General features: G+C 35.6%; 1 protein-coding gene across 4 annotated transcripts in view; it reads left to right on the top strand.

Moving 5' to 3' along the window:
• LOC128993495 (Bardet-Biedl syndrome 4 protein homolog) overlaps positions 1 to 22445 on the top strand; it is a 153166-nt gene that overhangs the window by 66682 nt on the left and 64039 nt on the right. For all 4 annotated transcript variants that reach the window (XM_054418611.1, XM_054417779.1, XM_054419436.1 and 1 more), the window contains exons 5-6: positions 3340 to 3434; positions 14696 to 14858. In XM_054418611.1, coding sequence (XP_054274586.1) covers positions 3340 to 3434; positions 14696 to 14858 — 258 coding nt within the window. The remainder of the gene's footprint in view (positions 1 to 3339; positions 3435 to 14695; positions 14859 to 22445) is intronic.

The following is a 22445-nucleotide window of genomic DNA, read 5'->3' as shown; positions in this document are numbered from 1 at the left end:
AAAAACTTTTTGACACACGTACCAAAATTACTATTTAACAAACCCCTGGGCTTAAAATCAGTTTAAAATTTCATCAATGGTCATCTTGAACAACATAAAATGCGTTGGTGTTACAAGTGTTCTGATAATTAAACCCGTGTATCTAAAGACTAGTGTAAATTGAGCCCTTATTAGAGAAGTAAAAATGTAATCAAACAGATTAGGTTTGTTAGAAATAGCATAAGGCAAAGCAAATATTGAAAAACTCATTTATCCTAAATTTACATATAACTTTTTTGCTTGTTAACATATCTTCAGCATTTGACAAAAGCATGTCATGTTTATATTTTCTTTTGGTAGAGGGATTTTCCCGATTGTTTTATTTGTTTTAGTGTATCAAGTAGTTCAAATCATTCGGTATACCTGAAAAAATACTTTATAAAAGTTTTAAAATAATTTTTCAGCTGTTCTTATGAATTTCTCTAACATTTAAATTAATTGAGATTTAATCGCAGCTGGTCCTTCTTTTGTATTGATTTTAATCCCATGTTATTTAAATGGGCCAAAATCGTACTTTGAGGGCTAGCCAAGGGTTTATGGGTCAACGCACCAACTTGAGACCCTCAAAAGGCACATCTACACTTTAAGGGCTTTCAAACAACATAAAAAACATTAAAATTGAGCCAGTGGTTTGGGCTCTAGGTCCGTCAACATTTAAGGAGGAGGAGAAGGAGGAGGAGAAGGAGGAGAAGGAGGAGGAGAAGGAGGAAACGGAAAATTTGTGAATTTTCAAACTAGATTTTCTTGGCTCAAACACAACCGTTTTTAAAATTTTTTTTTTTATTTTGCTGAGAATGAGTGCCCCTATCCAGTAGATGAATAATTATTTTAATAGCTTTTGTTTCTTCAGAGCTATAGACGAGTAAAAAAGCCACTTTGTCACGTCATGTATATATACACTGCAGCAGCTGTGTACCGCTGGGGGACTTGGCGGGGCGGAACGCTGCCGCGTTCCTTAATGGAGAAAATTAAAATTCTTGTAGTTTACTTGTTTATCGATATATATTGATAAAATTTGGCAAATTTATTTATTTCATCCTATACTATTGACATATGGTCAAAAAAAATTTTACCTTCCCCGTAGCAGCAAACCTAAGCACTCGTTAAATCTAATGTTATTTAAATAGGGAATTAATATGTCTTATTTATGGAAATATTTTAGTAAAAATTTAATCAGACAAGTTGAAATTCACTTAGTCTGCAGGTTTGCTGCGGCGGGGTTATTTATCCTTTTATTCTCTTAGAAATAAAGTAAGGGACATCTTTTTCTCGCACCTTAAACTATCTCAACAAGGTTTAGATGATATATTTGAACGTGATTCTTCTGGATGCATCAAAATATCTTCAGCATTTGACAAAAGCATGTCATGTTTATATTTTCTTTTGGTTATCTGTGCTATTATTAGATGCCCAGTACTCACCTTAGCTAGTAGATATTCCAACCAATTAGTTGACTGGATAAATTGAAATTGATTGACTGGATTGATTGAAATATTCAGTAGTAAACAGTTGTCACAAGACTTCAACTTCCTTTCCTTTTTTTTATACTTAACGGTTAATTTGCTTTAAAATCTGAACTTAAGAAGGTAAACTAATAAAGTCTTATATATATTTGAAGGGAATTTGATTTTCTACAACCCTATGCCCAGTATTTATTTTGGGGATGCATAGTTTAAGAGATAACTTGTCAAAAAGAACAAAAAAACATGGGAAAAAAATTTATTTTTCTAAATTTACAAACTTTTGATGTTAAATAACGTTAATAATATATGTTTTAAGTGTTATAAGATGTATCTTTATTTACTTTCCGTAAATAACGCAAAAACTATACAAGATAGTTTGCTGTGGCGGGGGTATTTTATAGCTCCCATAGGTGTTAGACAAAGTCCCGCAACAAAACTTAGGGGACATATAAGTGCACACGGGACATGGGACTAGACTAGTAACACAAATTGTTAAGAGCCCTTGGAGCTTAGAGGTTACAACTCAAAAAACAATTACAAAAATAGGAAGAACATTTTTAATCTCGCAGTGCACTAGATATTAAAATTACAAAAACTTTGGTATCTGAATAAATATTTTGAGATTGTAAATAACTCTTCAGTGGCTGTTTGAACAAAATTATCAATTAACATTGCTCTTATGCTAGGAAAATCAAAGATGTCCGATAGCTTCCATGGACTCCTTTGGAAAACAATAACAAAACTAAAAAGAAAATGTCTGATCCTATAGTGTCCTAAATATTTAAATTACAATCACTTTGGCATTTTTTTTTTTAATGGATGAAAAATAGCCCTTCAACAGCGGTTTGAAATAATCCAAGATGGTCGCTCTTAGGTGTGCAAGGACTCTTTAAGAGTTGATTCAGTTACTAAATCAAATTGAATCAATAGTTTTTGATTTTTTTTAAGTAATTTTAATGATAAATTCTTATATAAATTTAATATGCAAAAATAAAAATTAAAACTGCTAAAATGCCTATTTTTTTAAAAAATATTTTTGGGCCATTAAGAGTTATTATTATTGGGTATCTAGATTGTGCTTAAACCTATCGGATAAAAATATAGCGTATTTGAAAATAAAAAAGTGAATAGTTAATCCTAAATTGATTGAAAATTTTCTTTGCTAATAACCCCTTGAGTGAAATAAACACAGGTCTGAGGAGTTCAGGCGAGCAAAATACATCGGTTCTACAGCCGCTGATCCGCGCATCTACGATAATGCAGTACAGTTCAAAAGACTAGTTCCCAAGGTCGACTGTAGAGGCAGCACCTTACTAGGCGCGAGTTTCGGGCAGGGAATCACCCGTATGGTTGCGCTCTGTTATGTATTGTTACTCTGAGGTACCATGGAATGGCACGGAGGAAGTTTCAACAGAGTAAAGATTTGAACTTTTGTTTGTGAGCGATTTTAATAAAAACAAGCAGGATAGTTGTATAATTTAGACTTTAACTTTACCTTAGATTTTTGCTTCCTTTTTAAGACCATGTCTGCAATGTAAATGGGATTTGTGTTCTGTTTTGTAGCATGCGAAATAAATAAATAAATGTCAAAATTATTCAAAAGAGTCACTTGAATTGGGCCTAAAATCATTCACAGTTTGGCTTCCACCTCTTCCATTTGACTTATTTCTTTTTCGATGGTCAGTTTTTCTCCCAATTCAATTAAAATATGTGTCAATAAGCACTTGATACCCTAATTATTTTGATTTCACACATGATACACCCACATTTAACTAAAATAAGGATATACACAGATTATGATTTTAAAATTATTTTGATAAAATATAAATTATGTTAGTTTCCTGCTCGGCCGTCATGAGCTGGCCTTGGAAGCCTACCTGGAAGCGGAGCGTACATCCGATTCTCCAGATTGGAACATCTACCATAACCTAGGTACCATGAGTTAGTTCATAAAACCATCATGAGCATTGTTGGTTTTTGTGGACATTATATGTCTATCCACAGTAACAATTTGATCAATAACAGATTTTCAATGTTTATCTTGTCATAGTTTTAGCGAATTTTCCATATAGATAATAAGCTATTACCGTAGGTCTCACGGTAAGACCTGGACCCGGGACGGATTTACCTTTTTTGATTGATTTTCTTTTTGAGGTCCCCAGAGGGCAAAAACACCTTCCGTTAAAAATGTTAGACTGTCCCAAAAGTCCCGGACCGGTTTAATAACTCCTAAACGAAACTAGCTACAGTAATAATATTTCAGACATGACTCCTGGCTACAAAAAACTATTTTTTTATGTGTTTTGCACTATTACCCCTGCCCCCAAAAACCAAATTTGGGGGAGTTGTTGCCCCAAATTTTTAAATGTAAACCCCTATCTAGTGACCCATCATTTTAAAGTTCTCATTGAGTTAAATACAACAGCACAAATCCGAGGTCGATATCTTGCTCCTGTTCAAAATGGCTGACCTTTTAGTGTTTTTTTTATGGTCATGTAATTTAAAATCGGCCACCATTGGTTGTATTAAACATTTTTATTATTTTAAAAGAAAGTAAACACACGTACAAAAGAGTTTAAAGTATAACAAAAATGTTGTAACACTTGTTAATAATAACAAAATGTTTTTCTTTACACTCAAAAACAAAGTTGCTTACCAAAGGTGATATCCAGGGTTTAGAGTAAGTGTTCAAACTGCTTTCCTTCCACAGTCACACAGTGTGCTAGTCTGTAATAGTGATGCTGTACTACATTCTGTATCATTTCCCCTGGTATTTGCTGAGCTTCGTGTGATATTTGTTGTCGAAGATCTATCAAGTTCTGGGGCTTTGTAATATAAACTTTAGATTTAAGATAGCCCCAAAGAAAATAGTCTAGGGGGGTCAAGTCGGGAGACCTGGCAGGCCTTTCCATTGCCCCTCGCCGGCCTATCCATCGAAGTGGAAATGTACTGTCAAGGTACGTGCGGACGTTTATTCCAAAATGGGGTGGCGCTCCTTCTTGTTGTTGAAACCAAGTTTCATGATTTTCATCTCTTGCTGCTTCAATTGCAGGAACAACTTCATTGAGTAACAACTGGTGGTAATTGTTGCGATTCAAATTTTCTTCAATAAAAAACTGCCCTATTATTTGGTCTCTGAAAATTCCCGCCTATACATTTATTTTTTCCAGGTACTGGGTATGAGCTTCACGCATCCAGTGTGGGTTATCATCTGCCCAGTATCGACAGTTGTGGCTATTTACAGCCCCACTTAGCATAAAACTAGCTTCGTCTGAAAAAACTACATTCTTGATAAAATGTTCATCGTTTTCAATTTTTGTCATCATCAATTCACAATATTCTCCTCTCCTGTCAAAGTCATCCTCTGCTAGTTCGTGTATTAACCTTACTTTATATTGATGATATTTGTTGCTGCTCAATATACGGTGTATTGAAGATTTACTGATGTCATCCAGTTGTTGGGCAGCTTTTCTAGTAGAGTTATGTGGATCTTCTACGAAAGCTTGTAACACTTCAATAGCTTTGTCATCGCCTGAAACTGAGTTTGGCCTGCCTGATCGAGGCAAATCCTTAACACTTCCCGTTTCTTGAAAACGATGAACAAACCTTACAACTGTGGATTTCGAAATAGGTGGGTGAGGGTAATTTTCTTCATTATAAAGATCTGTAACTTCTTGAAACGACCTAGTCAGGTTACCATAGCCTCTCATCATCAATATTGTTATTCTTTCTGATTCACTTAGTAAAATAATGAATTATACTTAAAAAGTAAATACTCATACACTGAAAAAAGTAAAAAACTATTAGTAGTTTGCTAAATTATTAGTAATAAATGTAAAAATTAACCCTAGAAAAATTAGACAACATTATTCTAAGACACAATCTCATAACTGAGCCATAATATCCAATGCTGCAGGTATTGTTTTGTTGATGCGGGGTTTTCCAGCAATGATAAGGATTAAAGAATGTCATAACGAAGAACTTAAAGTAGGAAAGTCCCAAAATGTTATCTGTTTCCAATTGTTAAAGGGCCACCGGTGTTTATTACAACTGAAAAAGTCAAATATCTTAAACCTTTAAATGTGTTTACTTTGTATACGATACAGAATGTTCAATCTGATTTTGATGAAATTTGGTTTGAAAATGTAAGGCCTTAAGGTGAAGACTTGAATGAGTCCGCGAACCAGCATGATCGGACCAAGGGGAACGGTTTTTATGTGGTAGGCCTAAAAAAAATAGACCCTCAAAACACAAAATTTCCCATTTTCTATCTAGACTATTTAAAAGAGCTTCAAAAATAAATAGTTTCGTATGTCAAAGTGTTTTTATATGGTTATTGGTTAAGGAAAAAATTCAAAAAATTGTAAATTTAAAATCCCCATGTTATTCTTATGGAGAATATTGTAAAAATGTTGTAGATTGCTTGTTTATGGATATATTTTGATCAAACTTGGCAAATCTGTTTATTTTATACTAAGCTATCAACATTTGAATATAAACACACCTTTTTACCTTCCTTGTAGCAGCAAACCTAAATACTCATTAAAATTAACGTTTTTAAATAGGAAATAAATGTGATATTTTTAAGGGAATATTTTAGTAAAAATTTAGACAGGTAAATGGAAATTCGCGTAGTCTGCAGGTTTGTTGTGGTGGGGGTATTTTTTATACAGTAATGTTTTAAAATAAACATATTTTTTCTGTTATTAAAAAAAATTACATTCATGAAGGCAAAAATATAGCGCTACCGTAAATCAAAGTTTTTGATCTTACTAGTATCTTTAATAGTACAGCCTTTGTAATTTTTCTGTAGGTGCATCACTATCTTAGAGAAGTGAAAGTGCACATAGTTATTTCTAATAGTCTAGAAGATGATATCGATGATTGCATGTAACTAGAGAATTTTAATGAGCCTCACATAATATTCTATGTTCACAAAATTTAGGTGGTTTTATGCAAAGAAATCTATTCCCTCCTAGCCCAAGAGCCAATGACTGCCAGACCTTCGGCATTTTAGCGAATTTCCCATATAGAGAATATTAGCGAATTTCCCATATAGGGAATAAGCTATTACCGTAGTACTCATGGTAAGACCTGGACCCGGGACGGATTTACTTTTTCGTTTTGAGGTCCCTAGAGGCACAGAAAACATACTACTATAACCCAGAATGCCAACCGCATGGTAAAAAGCATTAAGTGATTTGAGAGAGCTTTGCCTGTCAATCGTAGGCAGCGCCACCAGCGTTGCTATGCTGAGTGCATGGCAACGCTGGTGGCGCTGCCTACGATTGACAGGCAAAGCTCTCTCAAAACACTTAATGCTTTTTACCACGCGGTTGGCATTCTGTGTTATAGTAATATGTTTTCTGTGCTAGAGGCCAAAAACGCTATCCGTTCAAATTCATATATATATATATATTTATATATATATATATATATATATATTAATAAATAATATATAAAATAACATGATATATATGTGTTCGTTAGCACGATAACTCGAACAAAAATGATCCGATTTTGATGTAATTTGGTATAAACGTGTAAACCTACATTTATTCAAACGAGTTCGCGAACCAGCATGATTGGACTATGGGAACGGGGGTTTATGGGGGGTTTTATGGGGTGAAAATAGGTTTTTCCCATTTTTGACCCTAAAAACACAAAATTTCACAATTTCTTTCCAAACCATTTTGTGGAGCTTAAAAAAACAAATAATTTAGTATATTGAAGCGTTATTTTGCGCCTAATGGTTACGGAGAAAATTCCAAAAAGTTGTAAATTTTAAATTCCCATGTTATTGTTATGGAGAATAAGTGACTGTTGTAGTTTGCTTGTTTATGAAGATATTTTGTTCGAATTTGGAAATAAAACATTCATTTCTTACTAAACTATTAACATTTTACAAAAAAAAAACACGTTTTTACCCTCCCTGTTGCAGCAAACCTATGTACTCATTAAACTAATCCTATACTCTAATACGAGCAATGTTTGCTTGTATGTATGCTTGCTTGCTTGCTTGCTTGCAGAAAGATCTCGAAAACGGCTCCGACGATTTTCTTCAAATCTTGTAAATAGTTTATTTTTGGCCTAAAAACAAGTTTCATGCAGTTAGAACTGCCAACAAAAATCTAATTACGTAGAAAAACGAAACTGAAAGTCACATTTTTTTAACATTAGTCTTATGGGTTGCTAAGTAACCATGTTGGTTGAATTAAATAACAAGGAAAAGGTAAACAAAAGACTTGAAGTTGTAGCACGTGTTCATAATAAACCAACTACCCACAGTATACTAGCAAATTACAAATACAGTACAAAAGGAAAAACATCACTTGTTAATATTGAGCAAAGATTATACCAAAGATTGATTATACTTAAGATTACTCGAGACATTGTAGTCAAGGGTAGCAGTGCAAAGTCTAGGATCTGTTTATGACGAATACATTAAGGTATCTGCAATCCTAAAATGCTATGGGAAGGGAAGGAAACAGGTCCGTGACGTAGGAAGTAGTGAAGGAAGTAGTAAAGGCAATCATAAAATGCTATGGGAATAGAGGGAAACAGGTCCGTGACGTAGGAAGTGATGAAGGAAGTAGTAAATGCGAGCAGTCCGGAGTGTGGGGACTGTTTATGACGATAAGATTAGGGTATCTGCAATCCTAAAATGCTATGGGAAGGGAGGGAAACAGGTCCGTGACGTAGGAAGTGGTGAAGGAAGTAGTCAAGGCGAGCTGTCCGGAGTGTGGGAACTGTTTATGACGATTAGATAAGGGTATGGGCTATCCTAAAATGCTATGGGAAGGGAGGGAAACAGGTCCGCGACGTAGGAAGTGGTGACGGAAGTAGTCAAGGCGAGTTGTCCGGAGTGTGGGAACTGTTTATGACGATTAGATTAAGGTATCTGCAATCTTTAAATGCAATGGGAAGGGAGGGAAACAGGTCCGCGACGTAGGATGTGGTGAAGGAAGTAGTCAAGGCGAGCTGTCCGGAGTGTGGGAACTGTTTATGACGATTAGATTAATGTATCTGCAATCTTTAAATGCAATGGGAAGGGAGGGAAACATGTTTGCGACGTAGGAAGTGGTGAAGGAAGTAGTAAAGGCGATTAGTATGGAGTGTGGGAACTGTTTATGACGATTAGATTAACGTATCTGCAATTCTGAAATGCTATGGGAAGGGAGAAAAACAGGTCCGCTACGTTGGAAGTGGTGAAGGAAGTAGTCAAGGCGAGCTGTCCGGAGTGTGGGAACTGTTAATAACGATTAGATTAAGGTATCTACAATCTTAAAGTGCTATGGGAATGGAGGGAAACAGGTCCATGACGTAGGAAATGGTGTAGGACGTTGTAAAGGCGAGCCGTGTGGAGTTTGGGAACAGATTTATGTATCTCCGATACTAAGACTGCTTTCAGAGTGAACTAATGATTTTCTCCGAGCAAAGCTCGGTCCCCAGGTACTTCTATTTAAATAGTGAATAAATGTGATATTTTTAAGGAGGCATTTTAGTGTAAATCCAATCATTCAAATGGAAATTCGCTTAGTCTGCAGGTTTGCTGTGGCGGGGGTATTATAAAAGCTGAAAGTTTCTCAGCAAATGCTCCCAGTTCAGTTAAGAATGATCGGCAACTATGACATTTGGATTTTGGTTACTTTGGCAACAAAAAGATAACTAAGGTCTGAAATTTGCCAATAACCATCGTTATAGTATAAAGCTTGGTTTTTTTCATATTTTCTCCGGAGGAATGTTAGAAATCATTTCCTTAATTGCCAGACACTTTGTGCAGTTTAAACCCTCTGCCAGACACCCTTAAAACTTAGGTATGACGAAGATTAATTTTCGTCATTTTATAAAAGCTGAAATTGATATATGTTACTTGGGGAGCTATGAAAAGACATTTTCTCAAAAGCCAGACACTTTCGTTGGTTACTTCATTTAGCCAGACTCTTTAAAGTCTGCCGTGATAAGCTTAACCGTTACCTGCAAACAGTGAATTCAGTTCCAGTCTGGAACAGGTTTCTGTGCCAAATGTAAACGGCGAAATCACAACTTATTTCTAATCGTATTTGCGTTTATTTACATCATAGTATAAAAGCTGAATTTGATATATGGTACTTGGGAAGCTATGGAGAGACATTTCCTCAACAGCCAGACACTTTTGTTGGTTATTTTATCTTGCCAGACACTTTAAAAGTCTGTAGTAATATAATAGGTACAGTAGTTACAGACAGTGACTTCAGTTCCAGTATAGAACAGGTTTCTGTGCCAAATGTAAAAGGTGATTTTACAGAATCTTATGGTGCACTCAAAGATATCACAACTTATTTCCATCCGTAATTCCGTTAACCCATTGGGGAAGGAATCAATGCGCTACCTGCAGCACCCTCTGGCGGCAATTAATTTTACCGAATTTGTAGACTTTTACTCTAACTGCTATAGAAAGAAAACCTTAAGTAATAAATTAATAATTCTTTCACCATTTTGTTCACAGTAAAATTGTCTACAGTAAAGTGGTAATTGGGTAGTCAAAGTTCTAAACTAAAAAAAAATATATATATATAAAGATTATAAAAATAAAAATTTTAAAAACAATATTATGAAAGTAAACTTGATATACAAATTCCAAGATTAATCCAGACACCAAATAACACTACTATTATAAAGTTCAATCGATTCCCTACGTAGAAAAATCAAAAGTTGTGTACTTTTATAAGTAATAACATTTTTTTTAAATTGTTTGTTATTCGCTAAAATAAATGAGTAAATACGCAAATCAAGAAGCAAGATATTTATAAACTTGATAATAGTAAGAAGAAACAAAAAGGGCGAAAAATAATAATAACTAAATAACTAATGGCGCTGCCTAGCGGTGACACGAGCGGCACTCGTAAGTTGGCCGCCGGGCCTGCAGCGGCCGTACGAGTAACGCTCGTAAGTCGGCGCCAATGGGTTAATTTACATCATAGTATAAAAGCTGAATTTGATATATGTTACTTGGGCAACATTAATAAAAAAGTCATTAAATTCATCTGGTATAAAATAATTATTTTTACTACTATTTACAGTACCTTTTTTATTTTTATTTACAATACTCCATAACGCTTTTGTTTTATTTTTTGCATTATTAATAAAGCTAACGTTTGCCTGTTTTTTTGCCTCTTTAATCTTACGCCTATACACAATCTTGAGTTCCTTATATTCATTTTTATAACAAGTAATATTTGTAGATTTTGAGAGGTCATACAGCAAATCTAGTCTGTCTTTAATTTTTTTTAGCTCTAAATTATACCATTGACATTTTGATTGGGCTTTCTTATACCTTACTTTTTTATTAGTTATGGTAGTTACAAAACAAACACTAAAATAATATTTCAAAGTATCTATAAAATTTCTAAAACTAACATGAATGTCATTTGTTTGAAAAACCTCCTCCCAACATTCTTTTCCTAAATAGAATTTGAATTCTCTAATACCTTCATCAGTTATCTTTGTTATTGTTTTAAAGTTTTCTGTAGAACAATTTTCAGGTACATTGTCAAAATTACATTTAAAAACCTGTCCAAGGTGATCACTAACATGTCTGTTTACTACATTGATTGTAAAGTTGTCATTTAAAGATGTAAATACATTATCTAAGCATCTTTTCCCTCTAGTAGGCTCAATAACTTTCATCTGTAAACCATACATATTAAAGAGATTTACAAGGTTCACAGGAACTTTTTCAATACTAAGAAAATCCATGTTGAAGTCACCACATATAACTGACTGCTTATTTAACCGACTAATGTGACTTAACAATTTTTCTATGACATTAAAAAAAATTTCAACATTTCCATCAGGACTGCGATAAATGGTAACTATCACTAACTTAAAATTTAATATTTCAATGCATGCAATTTCACAGTCAAATTCAACAGAAAGTCTGTTAATGTCATCCATTACTTTAATAAACGATGGATCAATCCTAGTGAAAATTGCTGATCCCCCATGAATCATGGTAGTGCGACAATAATTTGCAATTGGTTTTAGCTCATTGATAGAATATTTACTGATTTCATTGCTTACCATCCAGTGCTCCGTTACACACAAAACATCTAAATCAAATTCACATGAAATGTTTTCCAGAATTCCAATTTTATTAGTCAGGCTTTGACAGTTCTGGTGAAAGATTGTTAAATTTAACTTATCACTGCTTTTTTTATTATTTAGAATAGGCCTACTATTATTTTCATAGATATTTGCATTGTTTTTTTCTGATAAGCTGTAAAAACTAACATTATCTAACCTGTGTACAATTGGTGATCTACTTAAAGTACTTACAGCTATGGGTCCATTAGTGGTTGTTGATGACGATGCACAAAACTGGGTTGTCCTGGAGGGGTGTAGTTTTCCAACAGCGACTCAGTTCCCGGAGGAGTCGGCTGATCTTCAACGCCCCGCAGACATCTTCTTGCAACAGATGATGTTGATGCAATTGCCTTGGTTATGAGATTAGCTAACCATATCTTGCCGTGCTGATTGAGGTGCTGCCCATGTTGTGTATGCAAATGTCTCAGTGCTCCACTTGCCTTAACCACCGTCACATTATGATAGTTCTCACCTAGTTCTTCAAGGCGCTTATTAGTTCTTCTAACTTCATTATTTACACACGACCAATTTGTTAAATCGTGTCTCATTGGTAAATCTACTAACATAACATTTGTACTTTTTAATTTAGGCAGGATATTTGTTAAAGTTGCAAAAACCTTGTCAGATTCATTCTTAGCCACATCATTACTTCCACAAACAATTACAAGAACATCCTCTTTCTTCAGGTTTTCTTCTTTAATGTTTCTTTCATTAATTATCTTTTCTGTAAGTCCACCAGGCCTTATGAAACCTACTGCTTCATGAGTTTGCTGAGCTTTGTTCACAAACCAAGCCAAATCTTTTCCATGACTGTCGGCACAAATAAGTATTTTTCTCTTCTTTTTGATTATTGGCTGGGTTGTAGTACTTTCTTCTTTTTCTTCTTCTTTGTCATTTGAACCACACACAGAGACAATTACATCCGAGTCGACATCCTCCAAAACATCTTGTAGCACCTGAAACTGATTCTTTGTAACAAAGCTAGGTGTCATGTCACTCCCTTTAGTATTTATTTTATTACGATGAGAGGTTGCAGACACCTCATGCCATTTATCAGGTGCGGGGAGGGTTTGAAGTTTACCATTATCATTAGTGAGTGGGGGAAAGCATTTTAAACATACGGGTTTTGCTGTTCCTAATGTATTTATTTGTTTTTGTTTTTCTAAACACTCCTTTTCCAGTAGTTTTGCTATATTCTCTAAGCTACGTATAGTGTCCAACATTTTTCTAGATTCTTCTTTATAAATATCACAACTATCACAATTCTTATTTTGTATATGATTATGTGTAAAAGATTGTCTTGACTCCTCCTCAACCTGTACTATAATACTCTCCCTGGCTTCTTTTTGCTGTTTCAACTGCTGCTCTAAATACTCGATCTTCTTCTGCATATCCTTTTCATTCTCATAAAATAGTTTTTCCCGAGATTCAAACTTTTCCTCATATTCCTTTAACTTATCTTCCAGTTCCAATACATACAAAGAGCTATTGTTCTTTGCCAAATGAAGCTCATTTTTTAATTCTTCATTTTCATTGAGAATCGATTTATTTAACTCCTCAAATAGTGTTGAGTGATTAAACTGCTCTTCCTTGTGACTTTTCTTATCATTAACAACAATTCCTTTATTTAATACCACATTTTCATTAACCTCAATGTCGAGAGAACATTTGGAACATTTCCAGTTCTTCACCAAAACTACCATCTATCTTACCATTTATCTTAACAGACACTTGTAGTAAAATAATAGGTAGTAGGTACAGTAGTTACAAACAGTGACTTCAAAACACTACAGGAATAAACAAACAATTAAATGCAAATATAACATATGTTTACATCAAACATATGGTTTATTATAAAAACAGATTGTGAAGAAGAAAGTAGTAATTTTACTGTTTACATTTGGCAAAGGCAAACTGGAACTGAATCACTGTTTGCAGGTAACAGTTAAGCTTATCACGGCAGACTTTAAAGTGAAGATAAAATAACCAATGAAAGTGTCTGGCTTTTGAGAAAACGTCTTTTGATAGCTCCGCAAGTAACATATCAATTTCAGCTTTTATAAAATGACGAAAATTAATCTTCGTCATACCTATAAGTTTTAAGGGTGTCTGGCAGAGGGTTTAAACCACACAAAGTGTCTGGCAATAGAAGAAATGATTTCTAACATTCCTGTGAAGAAAATATGAAAGAACCAATTTTTATACTATAACGAAGATGATTTGTAAATTTCAGACCGTTGTTAACTTTTTGTTGCCAAAGTAACCAAGATCCAAATTTCATAGTCGCCGATCATTCTTAACTGAACTGGGAGCATTTGCTGAGAAACTTTCAACTTTTATAAAATAAAGAAGGTCTGGCAGTCATGGGCTCTTGCTCTATCCACTTTAACCTACCTTTAAAACTATAGCTGAACAGCTGGGGAGGTTTGCCAAAACGATCAATCAGCTGCAACATATACTAAGCAAAAAACGTAGTGGGGCAATTTCCCCTCAAACCGCATAAATTATTTTGGAGTATAAAGGCCTACACACAGGGCGTCCGTCCAACTGCCGACGGACGTTTGTGCGTAGGCTAAAATATCGCTACCCTGCTTATTAATTAAATGGGTCAACACACATCGCATCTGTCAGTTCGCAGACTCGACCACCAAGGACGTTAAGTGCCTCTCCTACCTCCGGAACACTCCCCCACAACCCCTACACCCCTACAGTCTGCCAAAACACAGTCCTGCCCTCAGTGGCTGTGTTAGCAGTTTCATTGTTGCTTGCAAGTTTATCAGTTAAGATATATTATAACTTATATTTATAATATGTTGTAAGTTTAAGATGGAAAAGTTAATAGATAAGTTTAAGGCTCATCTAAATGTCTATAGGACTTGAGACTGAAAGTTTACATGAGACATTGTTGGAAAAGAAAAAGCCTGGGATGTAAAATTGTCCAGTTCACTGGACGGTTTGTTGTGCTGACAGCCTCTGGATGTCAGCCACTGGAGTCTGTTGACCTTAAAAATGATGACAGTTATAATAAATTGTCATGTAACTTGCAGTTGGTTGGTTTAATTTTTCAGGTGAATGTTTTCTGATGCTGGCACAGCTGGGCAAAGCTCGGGAGTATCTAACTAGAGCAGTACAGCTGGGAAAAAGTCAAGTGTCGTACCGCACACTCGCTCAACTCTACGAGCAAGAAGGAGATATTCAGGGGGCTATTGACGTGTACAGCACTGCATTAGAGTGAGTGAAACGTCTGTACAGTATTTGCATTTTGATTTTATATATTAACTTGCAGAGTACATGTCCTTAGTACGGGGTGAGCGTATAAGTATAAAATGCTTATTACAGTTATACTAGTGCTTTGCGTTTGCAATGGGAAATGGGAGAGGACACGGTTTGTGAAAATTTGGTTCTTTTAATTTACGGTATGCTGTAGTATAACACATCTACCATAGCCATAATAATGTTCTACCACTGCACCTAAAAAACAGAAAAAAGTAAATTACCAAATATTCGCACAATATCGCAAATTATTTATAAATCAAAAACATAAGCAAAACTGTAAACAATCCTACTTTAACAGTTCCCATTGTGTTTCACAGCTTTTTTATTGCTGCTTGGTTCAAATTTGCTGTTGTCATAAATGCAAAAAAATAATATTGCTGCACCCTGTTGCTAAACCCTATAACTTTTTAATGCTATTGAATATCATAGAACCAACGTGTGTAGTTGAAGCAGCTGGCAAAATTCTGTAATCATATTCATACTAATATTATAAACGTGAAGGCTTGTGTGTTTGTTTGTTTGTTTGTCTAAAGTTCAATCACGCATTAACACGTTCAGTGCGAGGGGCGGGAATTTTCGCTCCACGGTACCGGCACCACTGGTGCGGGGCGGGAAGTGTTGTCCTTCTCCAATGCCAACAACCTTGCTTCAATGTGAGCTCAGCCATTGCCGGGGAACGTTATAATCGTTGCCAGCCTGTAGCTTAGAATGCAAGCTTTATTCTGGTGTAGGTTGGTAGTACAATTTCCCATAAAATCTCTATTAATCCATCTATTAATTCTTTTTGCATTTGACAACAGCTAATTTGAACCAAGTAGCAGAAAAAGCTGTGAGAACTATTCTTTTTTCTGTTGTTTAGGTGCAGTGGTAGAACAATATTGCTATGGTAGATATGCTATACTATAGTATACCGTAAATTATAGTAAACCAAATTTTCTTAAAACGTGTCCTCTCCCATTGTAAATGCAAAACACGAGAATAACTGCAATAAGCATTTAATACTTATACGCCAACCCGTACAAAGGACAACTCTGCTAGTTCCTTTTAAATATAAATACTGATAAGGTTATAACATGGGAATCTCCAGAGCCACTGGGGCGGAGCTTGAAATGGTCTTTGAGATAAGAGTATGTCCATATGTTAATCGGGATTGTAAGCCATCATTATACCAAATTTCAGCTCAATCCGACCAGTAGTTAATGCGTGATTGAACTGCAAACAAACACACAAACTTTCACATTTATAATAGGCTATATTAGTATGATTAGTAGAATAGAATAGAATAGTATAGAATAGAATAGAAACGTCTTTTATTTGAAGCGGTTTTCAGTACAAAAATACACTGCTTTTCAAAACAACTCAAGTCAGGTACAAAGTCTTTAATACAATAATATGAATAGTATGATTTTGAAAACTGATTACAATACCTTTTGGACAAATTAATAACTTTTTCTTTTTATCTTTGTGTAATCCAAGTATATATAGTTTTAGCAAATTGCCCTATTGGAAAGTAGCTATTACTGTAGGTGGCACGGTAAAACCTAGGCCCGGGACCGATTTACTTTTTCATTTTGATGTCTCCAGAGGCCAAAAACACCATTCGTTCAAATTTTTATATATGTACATATATACAGACTGTCCCAAAAGTCCCGGACCGGTTTAATATTTTCTAAACGACAACAGATAAATCAATAAGATTTTGCACATCAACATCACAATTAAAAATCTACTTTTTTAAGGAACTATCAGTTTTCTGTCATATCAAGGGGACGTCCTACAAGGAGTCAGAAGGAAATCTTAAATAGGAGCATAGGTCAATATGCATATCAGTTTAAAGGGCTTGGGTAGCAGAGTTCAATGCCGGAAACCGCGCCTCAAAAGGATCACCCGTTACAAAATGGCGGCCGTTCAAAGATTTCTAAAACCTGCCATTTTGAATCTTTGAACGACTGCCAATTTTTACTCAGGCGTTCTTTTGAGCTTGAATTTACGGCATTGTAATCTACTAGTAAAGACCTTCAATTTGATGTGCATATCGACCTATGCTTACGTTAACAATTTTTTTTCCGATTCCTAGGGCTGTGCCCCCAAATGCAAATTAAATGAATCTTTGAACCACTGTCATTTTTGACTTGGTTGTCCGTTTGAGTTCAAATTTGCAGCATTATATTCTGCTAGTAAAGGCCTTTAATTTGATGTACATGTCAACCTATGCTTCTATTTAAGATTTCCTTCTGACTCCTTGCGGGACGTCCCCATGATGTGACAGAAAATTGATATTTCCTTAAAAAAGTAGATTTTTAGGTGTGTATTTGATGTACCAAATCTTATTGATTTATCTGTTGTCGTTTAGAAAATATTAAACCGGTCCGGGACTTTTGGGACAGTCTGTATGTGTCCGATAACACAATAACTTGATTAATTTTGGTTTAGTTCGATTTTGATGAAATTTGGTTTGAAGGTGTAAGGCGGGATAAACTTGAACGAGTTCGCGGACCAGCATGATCGGACCATGGGAATGGGGTTTTATGGGATAAAAATGGGTTTTTCTCATTTTTGACCCTCAAAACATAACATTTTCCAAATTCTCTCTAGATCTTCTTAAATAGCTTAAAAAAATAAATTATTTAGTATATGAAAGTGTTTTTGTATAGTTATTGTTATTGGTTACGGAGAAAACTCAAAAAATTGTAAATTTAAATTCCCATGTTATTCTCAAGGAGAATATTGTAAAATGTTGTAGTTTGCTTGTTTATGGATATATTTTGATCAAACTTGGCCAATTTCTTGATTTTATACTAAGCTATAATTATTTTACTTAAAAACGCTCTTTATTAGCATCGAAGTATATAACACAACTGGAACACCGGGTAGATAGGAGATGTGGGATAAAAAGCGCGCCGTTTCGGTAACCTTCCTCTACCACTATGGGGGACCCAACGCAGATATGTCAGTTCCTCAAGCCGTGTACGCGGTTGTTAATACGCTCCTGACCGTGCGTACAATAGGTTGACTGCAATTAAAGTTATATATTCGGAATCTGCATTAACTGCAGAATCTGACGGTATAAATATATTCTTATTTAAATCGTAATTCGAATTTTAACAACTAAAAATGTTAAACAAATATGAATACAATGAATACAATGAATTTATTTGGCCAATCAACAACAACATTGTTACAGGCTATGTCAATGTACAAGCATAATGTACAAGCATATAATAAAATAAATATCATGAGTTAAAAATCAAACCAACCAAAAATCGATCAAAACCAACCATGTGAAAAAATATGTTCAAGACCATGCACAAAAAGATACAAAGCAAAACAAATGCAGTTCATGCAAAATGCATGCACTATGCAAAAACAGCAAACAGGCTGTTTAGAGGAAAACTTACTTAACTAAATACAGTTTCAAAAAACTCTTTAAATTTGAAAAAAGGATATTCAATCAGCCAGTCTAATATTACGGTTTGGAAGTTCTTTCTTTCCAGATTTCTCACATGACCAGGAAGGTGATTGAACAGTTTTATTCCTGAAACAGGGTATGACCTAGCTCTTTTATCAGTCCTGGACCGAGGAATGACAAGCTTAGAACTAAACCTAGTGTCATGATTGTGCGCTGAACTGGTTACATGTAAATCATTCATGCTGTTCTTAATACTAACAAGGCATTGGAATATATACATATTTACAACTGTCAGAATTCTTTGTCTCTTAAACAAGGGCTTACTGTGTTCTTTATAGTGAGCATGACAGAGAATCCTTACTGCCTTCTTTTGCAGTCGCAGGATCTTTTCGACATTGGGTGAATGGCCCCACAAAATTAACCCATAGGATATGTGAGGTTGGAAAAATGCAAAGAAGGACATTCTAAGGGTACTCTGTGGCAATTGGTCACTTAGACGTCTTAAAAGATGTACTACTCTACTTAGTTTAGTACAGACTTGGCTTATGTGGTCTTTCCAATTGAGACAGGGGTCAAGGGTTATACCAAGGAGTTTGACAGGCTCTTGGAAAGGAACAATCTGGGAATCACATAGGCTAAATGTTATGTACTGTGTTTTCTCATTATTGAGCACTAATTTATTGTCAACAAACCAATTTGAGGCTGACTCAAAAATCTTCTTAACAGACAGCTCTGCTTGTTCACGGGTTGCTTTACATGATATAAGGGAAGTATCATCTGCATACAACATGCAATTACCTTCAAGTCTGGTATAGAGGTCATTGATTGTTACTAAAAATAACAGAGGTCCCATAATGGAACCTTGCGGAACCCCGTGTCTTACAGCTAATGGTTTGGATGTAATACCATTCCAACTTACAACCTGTTGGCGATCACTGAGGTAGGATTTGACCAATCTCAGAGCACTGCCTTCTAGGCCATATTTTCCCAATTTCAGGAGCAAAATTTCATGTGACACGCAATCGAAAGCGCGAGAGAGGTCACAAAGTATTACGGAGGTAGATTTCTTAGACTCAAAAGCATCAACAATTAATTGTACAATAGAATCAACAGCCAATATAGTGGATTTGGCTTTCCTGAAGCCAAATTGACCAGGCACCAGAAGGCTGTGTGCTTCAAGGTGGTCGTACAATTGAGCAAACATAATAGCTTCAAACAGTTTAGAAAATACAGGAATCAACGATATTGGTCGATAACTTGCAACATTGTCACGGGACCCTTTTTTATAGACAGGCACAGTTCTAGAGACTTTTAATGGAGCAGGAAAAATACCTACTAAAAAGCATACATTAACCAAATGGGCTAGTATAGGTGCCAGTGCCCACACAATGTGTTTCAAAAGATTAGGTGTCATGCCATACACATATTTACTGTTAGAGAGTTTAAAGCCCAAAACAGCATTAATAATGTCTTGGACCGATACATGTTTCCATTCAAAAGTAGGTGCATCATTAGGTATGCTTGACAGGATCACAGGAGAGGATTGCGTTATATTTGGAATGGTTGACAAGATGGACTCAACAGACTCAACAAAGTACGAATTGAATTCATCAGCAGATGCAAAAGACGGATCAAGAATATCAGACTTTGTTTGAGGTCTATTTTGATTTATTAAATTCCAGGCCGCCTTACAGGGATTGGAAGCCCCTGTTATGTATGCGGCATTTGAGTTGATCTTTGCATCCCTCACATTCTTACGGTATTGTGTTCTAAGCAGCTTAAGCAAGTTAGACAGATCAGGTCTTACACTAACTAAATCATTAACTGAAGTTATCATGTTCTTTAGCCTAGAGAGTTCAGGGGTTTACCAGTCCTTAACAACAGGCAAACCATTATTTTTAGAAACCCCTGACTTGCCAACATGCACCTTTTTACATTTTATTGGGAAAAAATGATCAAAGGCCATGTTGAAGTTGACATGAAAAAACATGAAAGCATCATTTGCCGTCAATGCTTTGATTTCATCAAACCAGAAATGTGCATTCAGTTCTAGGTATTCTATAAGTTTAAATTCTGCCTCCTCACTGTAGACTCTGAAGGATACCACTTTTGAGGACACCTGGTGATGTTGATCCACATTCGGAGTAGTGACCGACAGCAGAACATGCTTGTGATCTGCAATACTGTCCACACTTACCGCAGCCACATAGTCCCATCTGTCCAAGTTGGTTAGAAAAGTGTCCAAAGATGCAGGACCCCTAGTTGGTTCGATGATTGAAGGGAATATATTAAAAGTTCGCATCAAATTTACAAAATCAGACGCGTGGTTGTCAGAGCTAAGCAAATTGATATTATGATCGGTTCCAATCACCACAAAGAGGCCTAAGTTGTAAGGTAACTTAGACAAAGTTCAAGCAATTCAAAAAATCTATATACATTACCACTAGGAGAGCGATACATGCTTATTACCGCCATTGAAAGATTAGGCAGCACTACACCTGCAAATTCAACCTGGAGATCCTCAGAGAAACCACTTAAGTCCAAAGGTTTATAATTACCTGCAAGTTTGTTACTGAGATACACAGCCACCCCACCAGTAGCTGACTGCCTGCAACGGTATGCTGCTAGTTTTAAATTACTAACTGTATTGTAAAACTGAATTTCATCACTTACGAGCCAATGCTCGCAAATACACAAAATATCAATGTTCTTCTCAAGGCTTAAAATTTTGATTTCATTAGTTTTATTTCGCATGCACTGAATGTTTATTGTGCAAAGATTTATCATAGGCCTAGCAGCAGTACCATTGACTATATGTAGTGTTATATAGTCAATGGCAGTACTCTTTTGAGCTATGAATGATTTTTCCCTAAAAAAGTTCGAGAAGGGAAAAACTCAGTCCTAGGAGTATTTTGCCTTTCAATGAACTCCCTTACAAGAATGTCTTTAGGCCAAAAAGTATGTGACAACACTTTAGATGTTAGTTCAGAAGTGACACCGATTTTAAAGGACTTATACCTGCCGAACCGAGATTTCAACTCAACACACTCAGCATTTACAACCCCAGAGGTCTTCAAATAATCACAAATGTCATCTTTGGAACAGTTAGGACTAACTTTGGACACAAATATCCATTCCAGTTTACTTACTGCCCTAACCTTACATGTAATGTCATCTACCTTTGACCCAATTATTGGTTGTTTCCGGGTTTTATTTTTAAATCTCTTACCATGCCACTCATTCCATGTAGGTTGGTCGTTATTTTTCTGTCCCTCAGAAGGACCTGATCCAAGAAAAGGTGGAAATTCGGTATCATAATTGCTATTGCTGCCATGAATAACACTATTGACACTGACACTACTGACAGCTTCAATTTCAGGTTTGTTTACATCAGAATCAGATACGGTTGTAGAGTTCGATACATCGATATGTTGGTTCGATAGTTGATCAACCACTGTGGTCGATAGTCGCTCACGTTCGAGTACAATCGAGTCTTTACCGCTTCGCGTCTGTACAGGCAGACGACGACGACAGATGTCTAGATCCTGGGCTTGATTTTGAACGAGGTTATGTAGTTTTTTTTTTTTTTTTTTTTTTTTTCTACGCCAGTGGCATTTCACAAGAGAAGTTACGAGAGATCAAAGTTTAGTGGATGTGCCGGGGATTGAACCCGTCCCTCCCGCACCGAAGTCCGAGACGCTAACCACTAGGCTAGCAACACAACCAACAACAGTTGATTATGTTTAGAGTTTATCTCGTCAATGCGATCATTCAAACACAGATTATCATCCACAACACCCTTTACAACACTAACCAGCTTCTGGACAGTATCGTGGAGATGAAATATATCCTCGACATCCCATTCTCTGGAAACTATCTTGTCAATTTTTGAAGTACAAGTTGTGCAGTACCACTTCACTTTCTCCGATAAACTATTGATTTGCAAATACAGGGTGTCTATAAAAGAACTCCGGGGTTTTGAGGCAAAATATTACACTGAAGTAAAAAACGTATATACATGTTTAATACATGATTGTAAAGGTTACATTTTCAAGTTTTTTTAACAATTTAATAAAGTTCAATATGAGCGCCTTTAGTGACACGGCACACATCGTAACGGTATTCCACCTCTT

Source organism: Macrosteles quadrilineatus, unplaced genomic scaffold (genome assembly GCF_028750875.1).
Source record: "Macrosteles quadrilineatus isolate MER2022 unplaced genomic scaffold, UCM_ALF_1.0 Scaffold_1__1_contigs__length_201487025, whole genome shotgun sequence".
In the NCBI taxonomy this organism is placed as follows: Eukaryota; Metazoa; Arthropoda; class Insecta; order Hemiptera; family Cicadellidae; genus Macrosteles; species Macrosteles quadrilineatus.
This window is presented reverse-complemented; position numbering and strand designations above follow the sequence as displayed.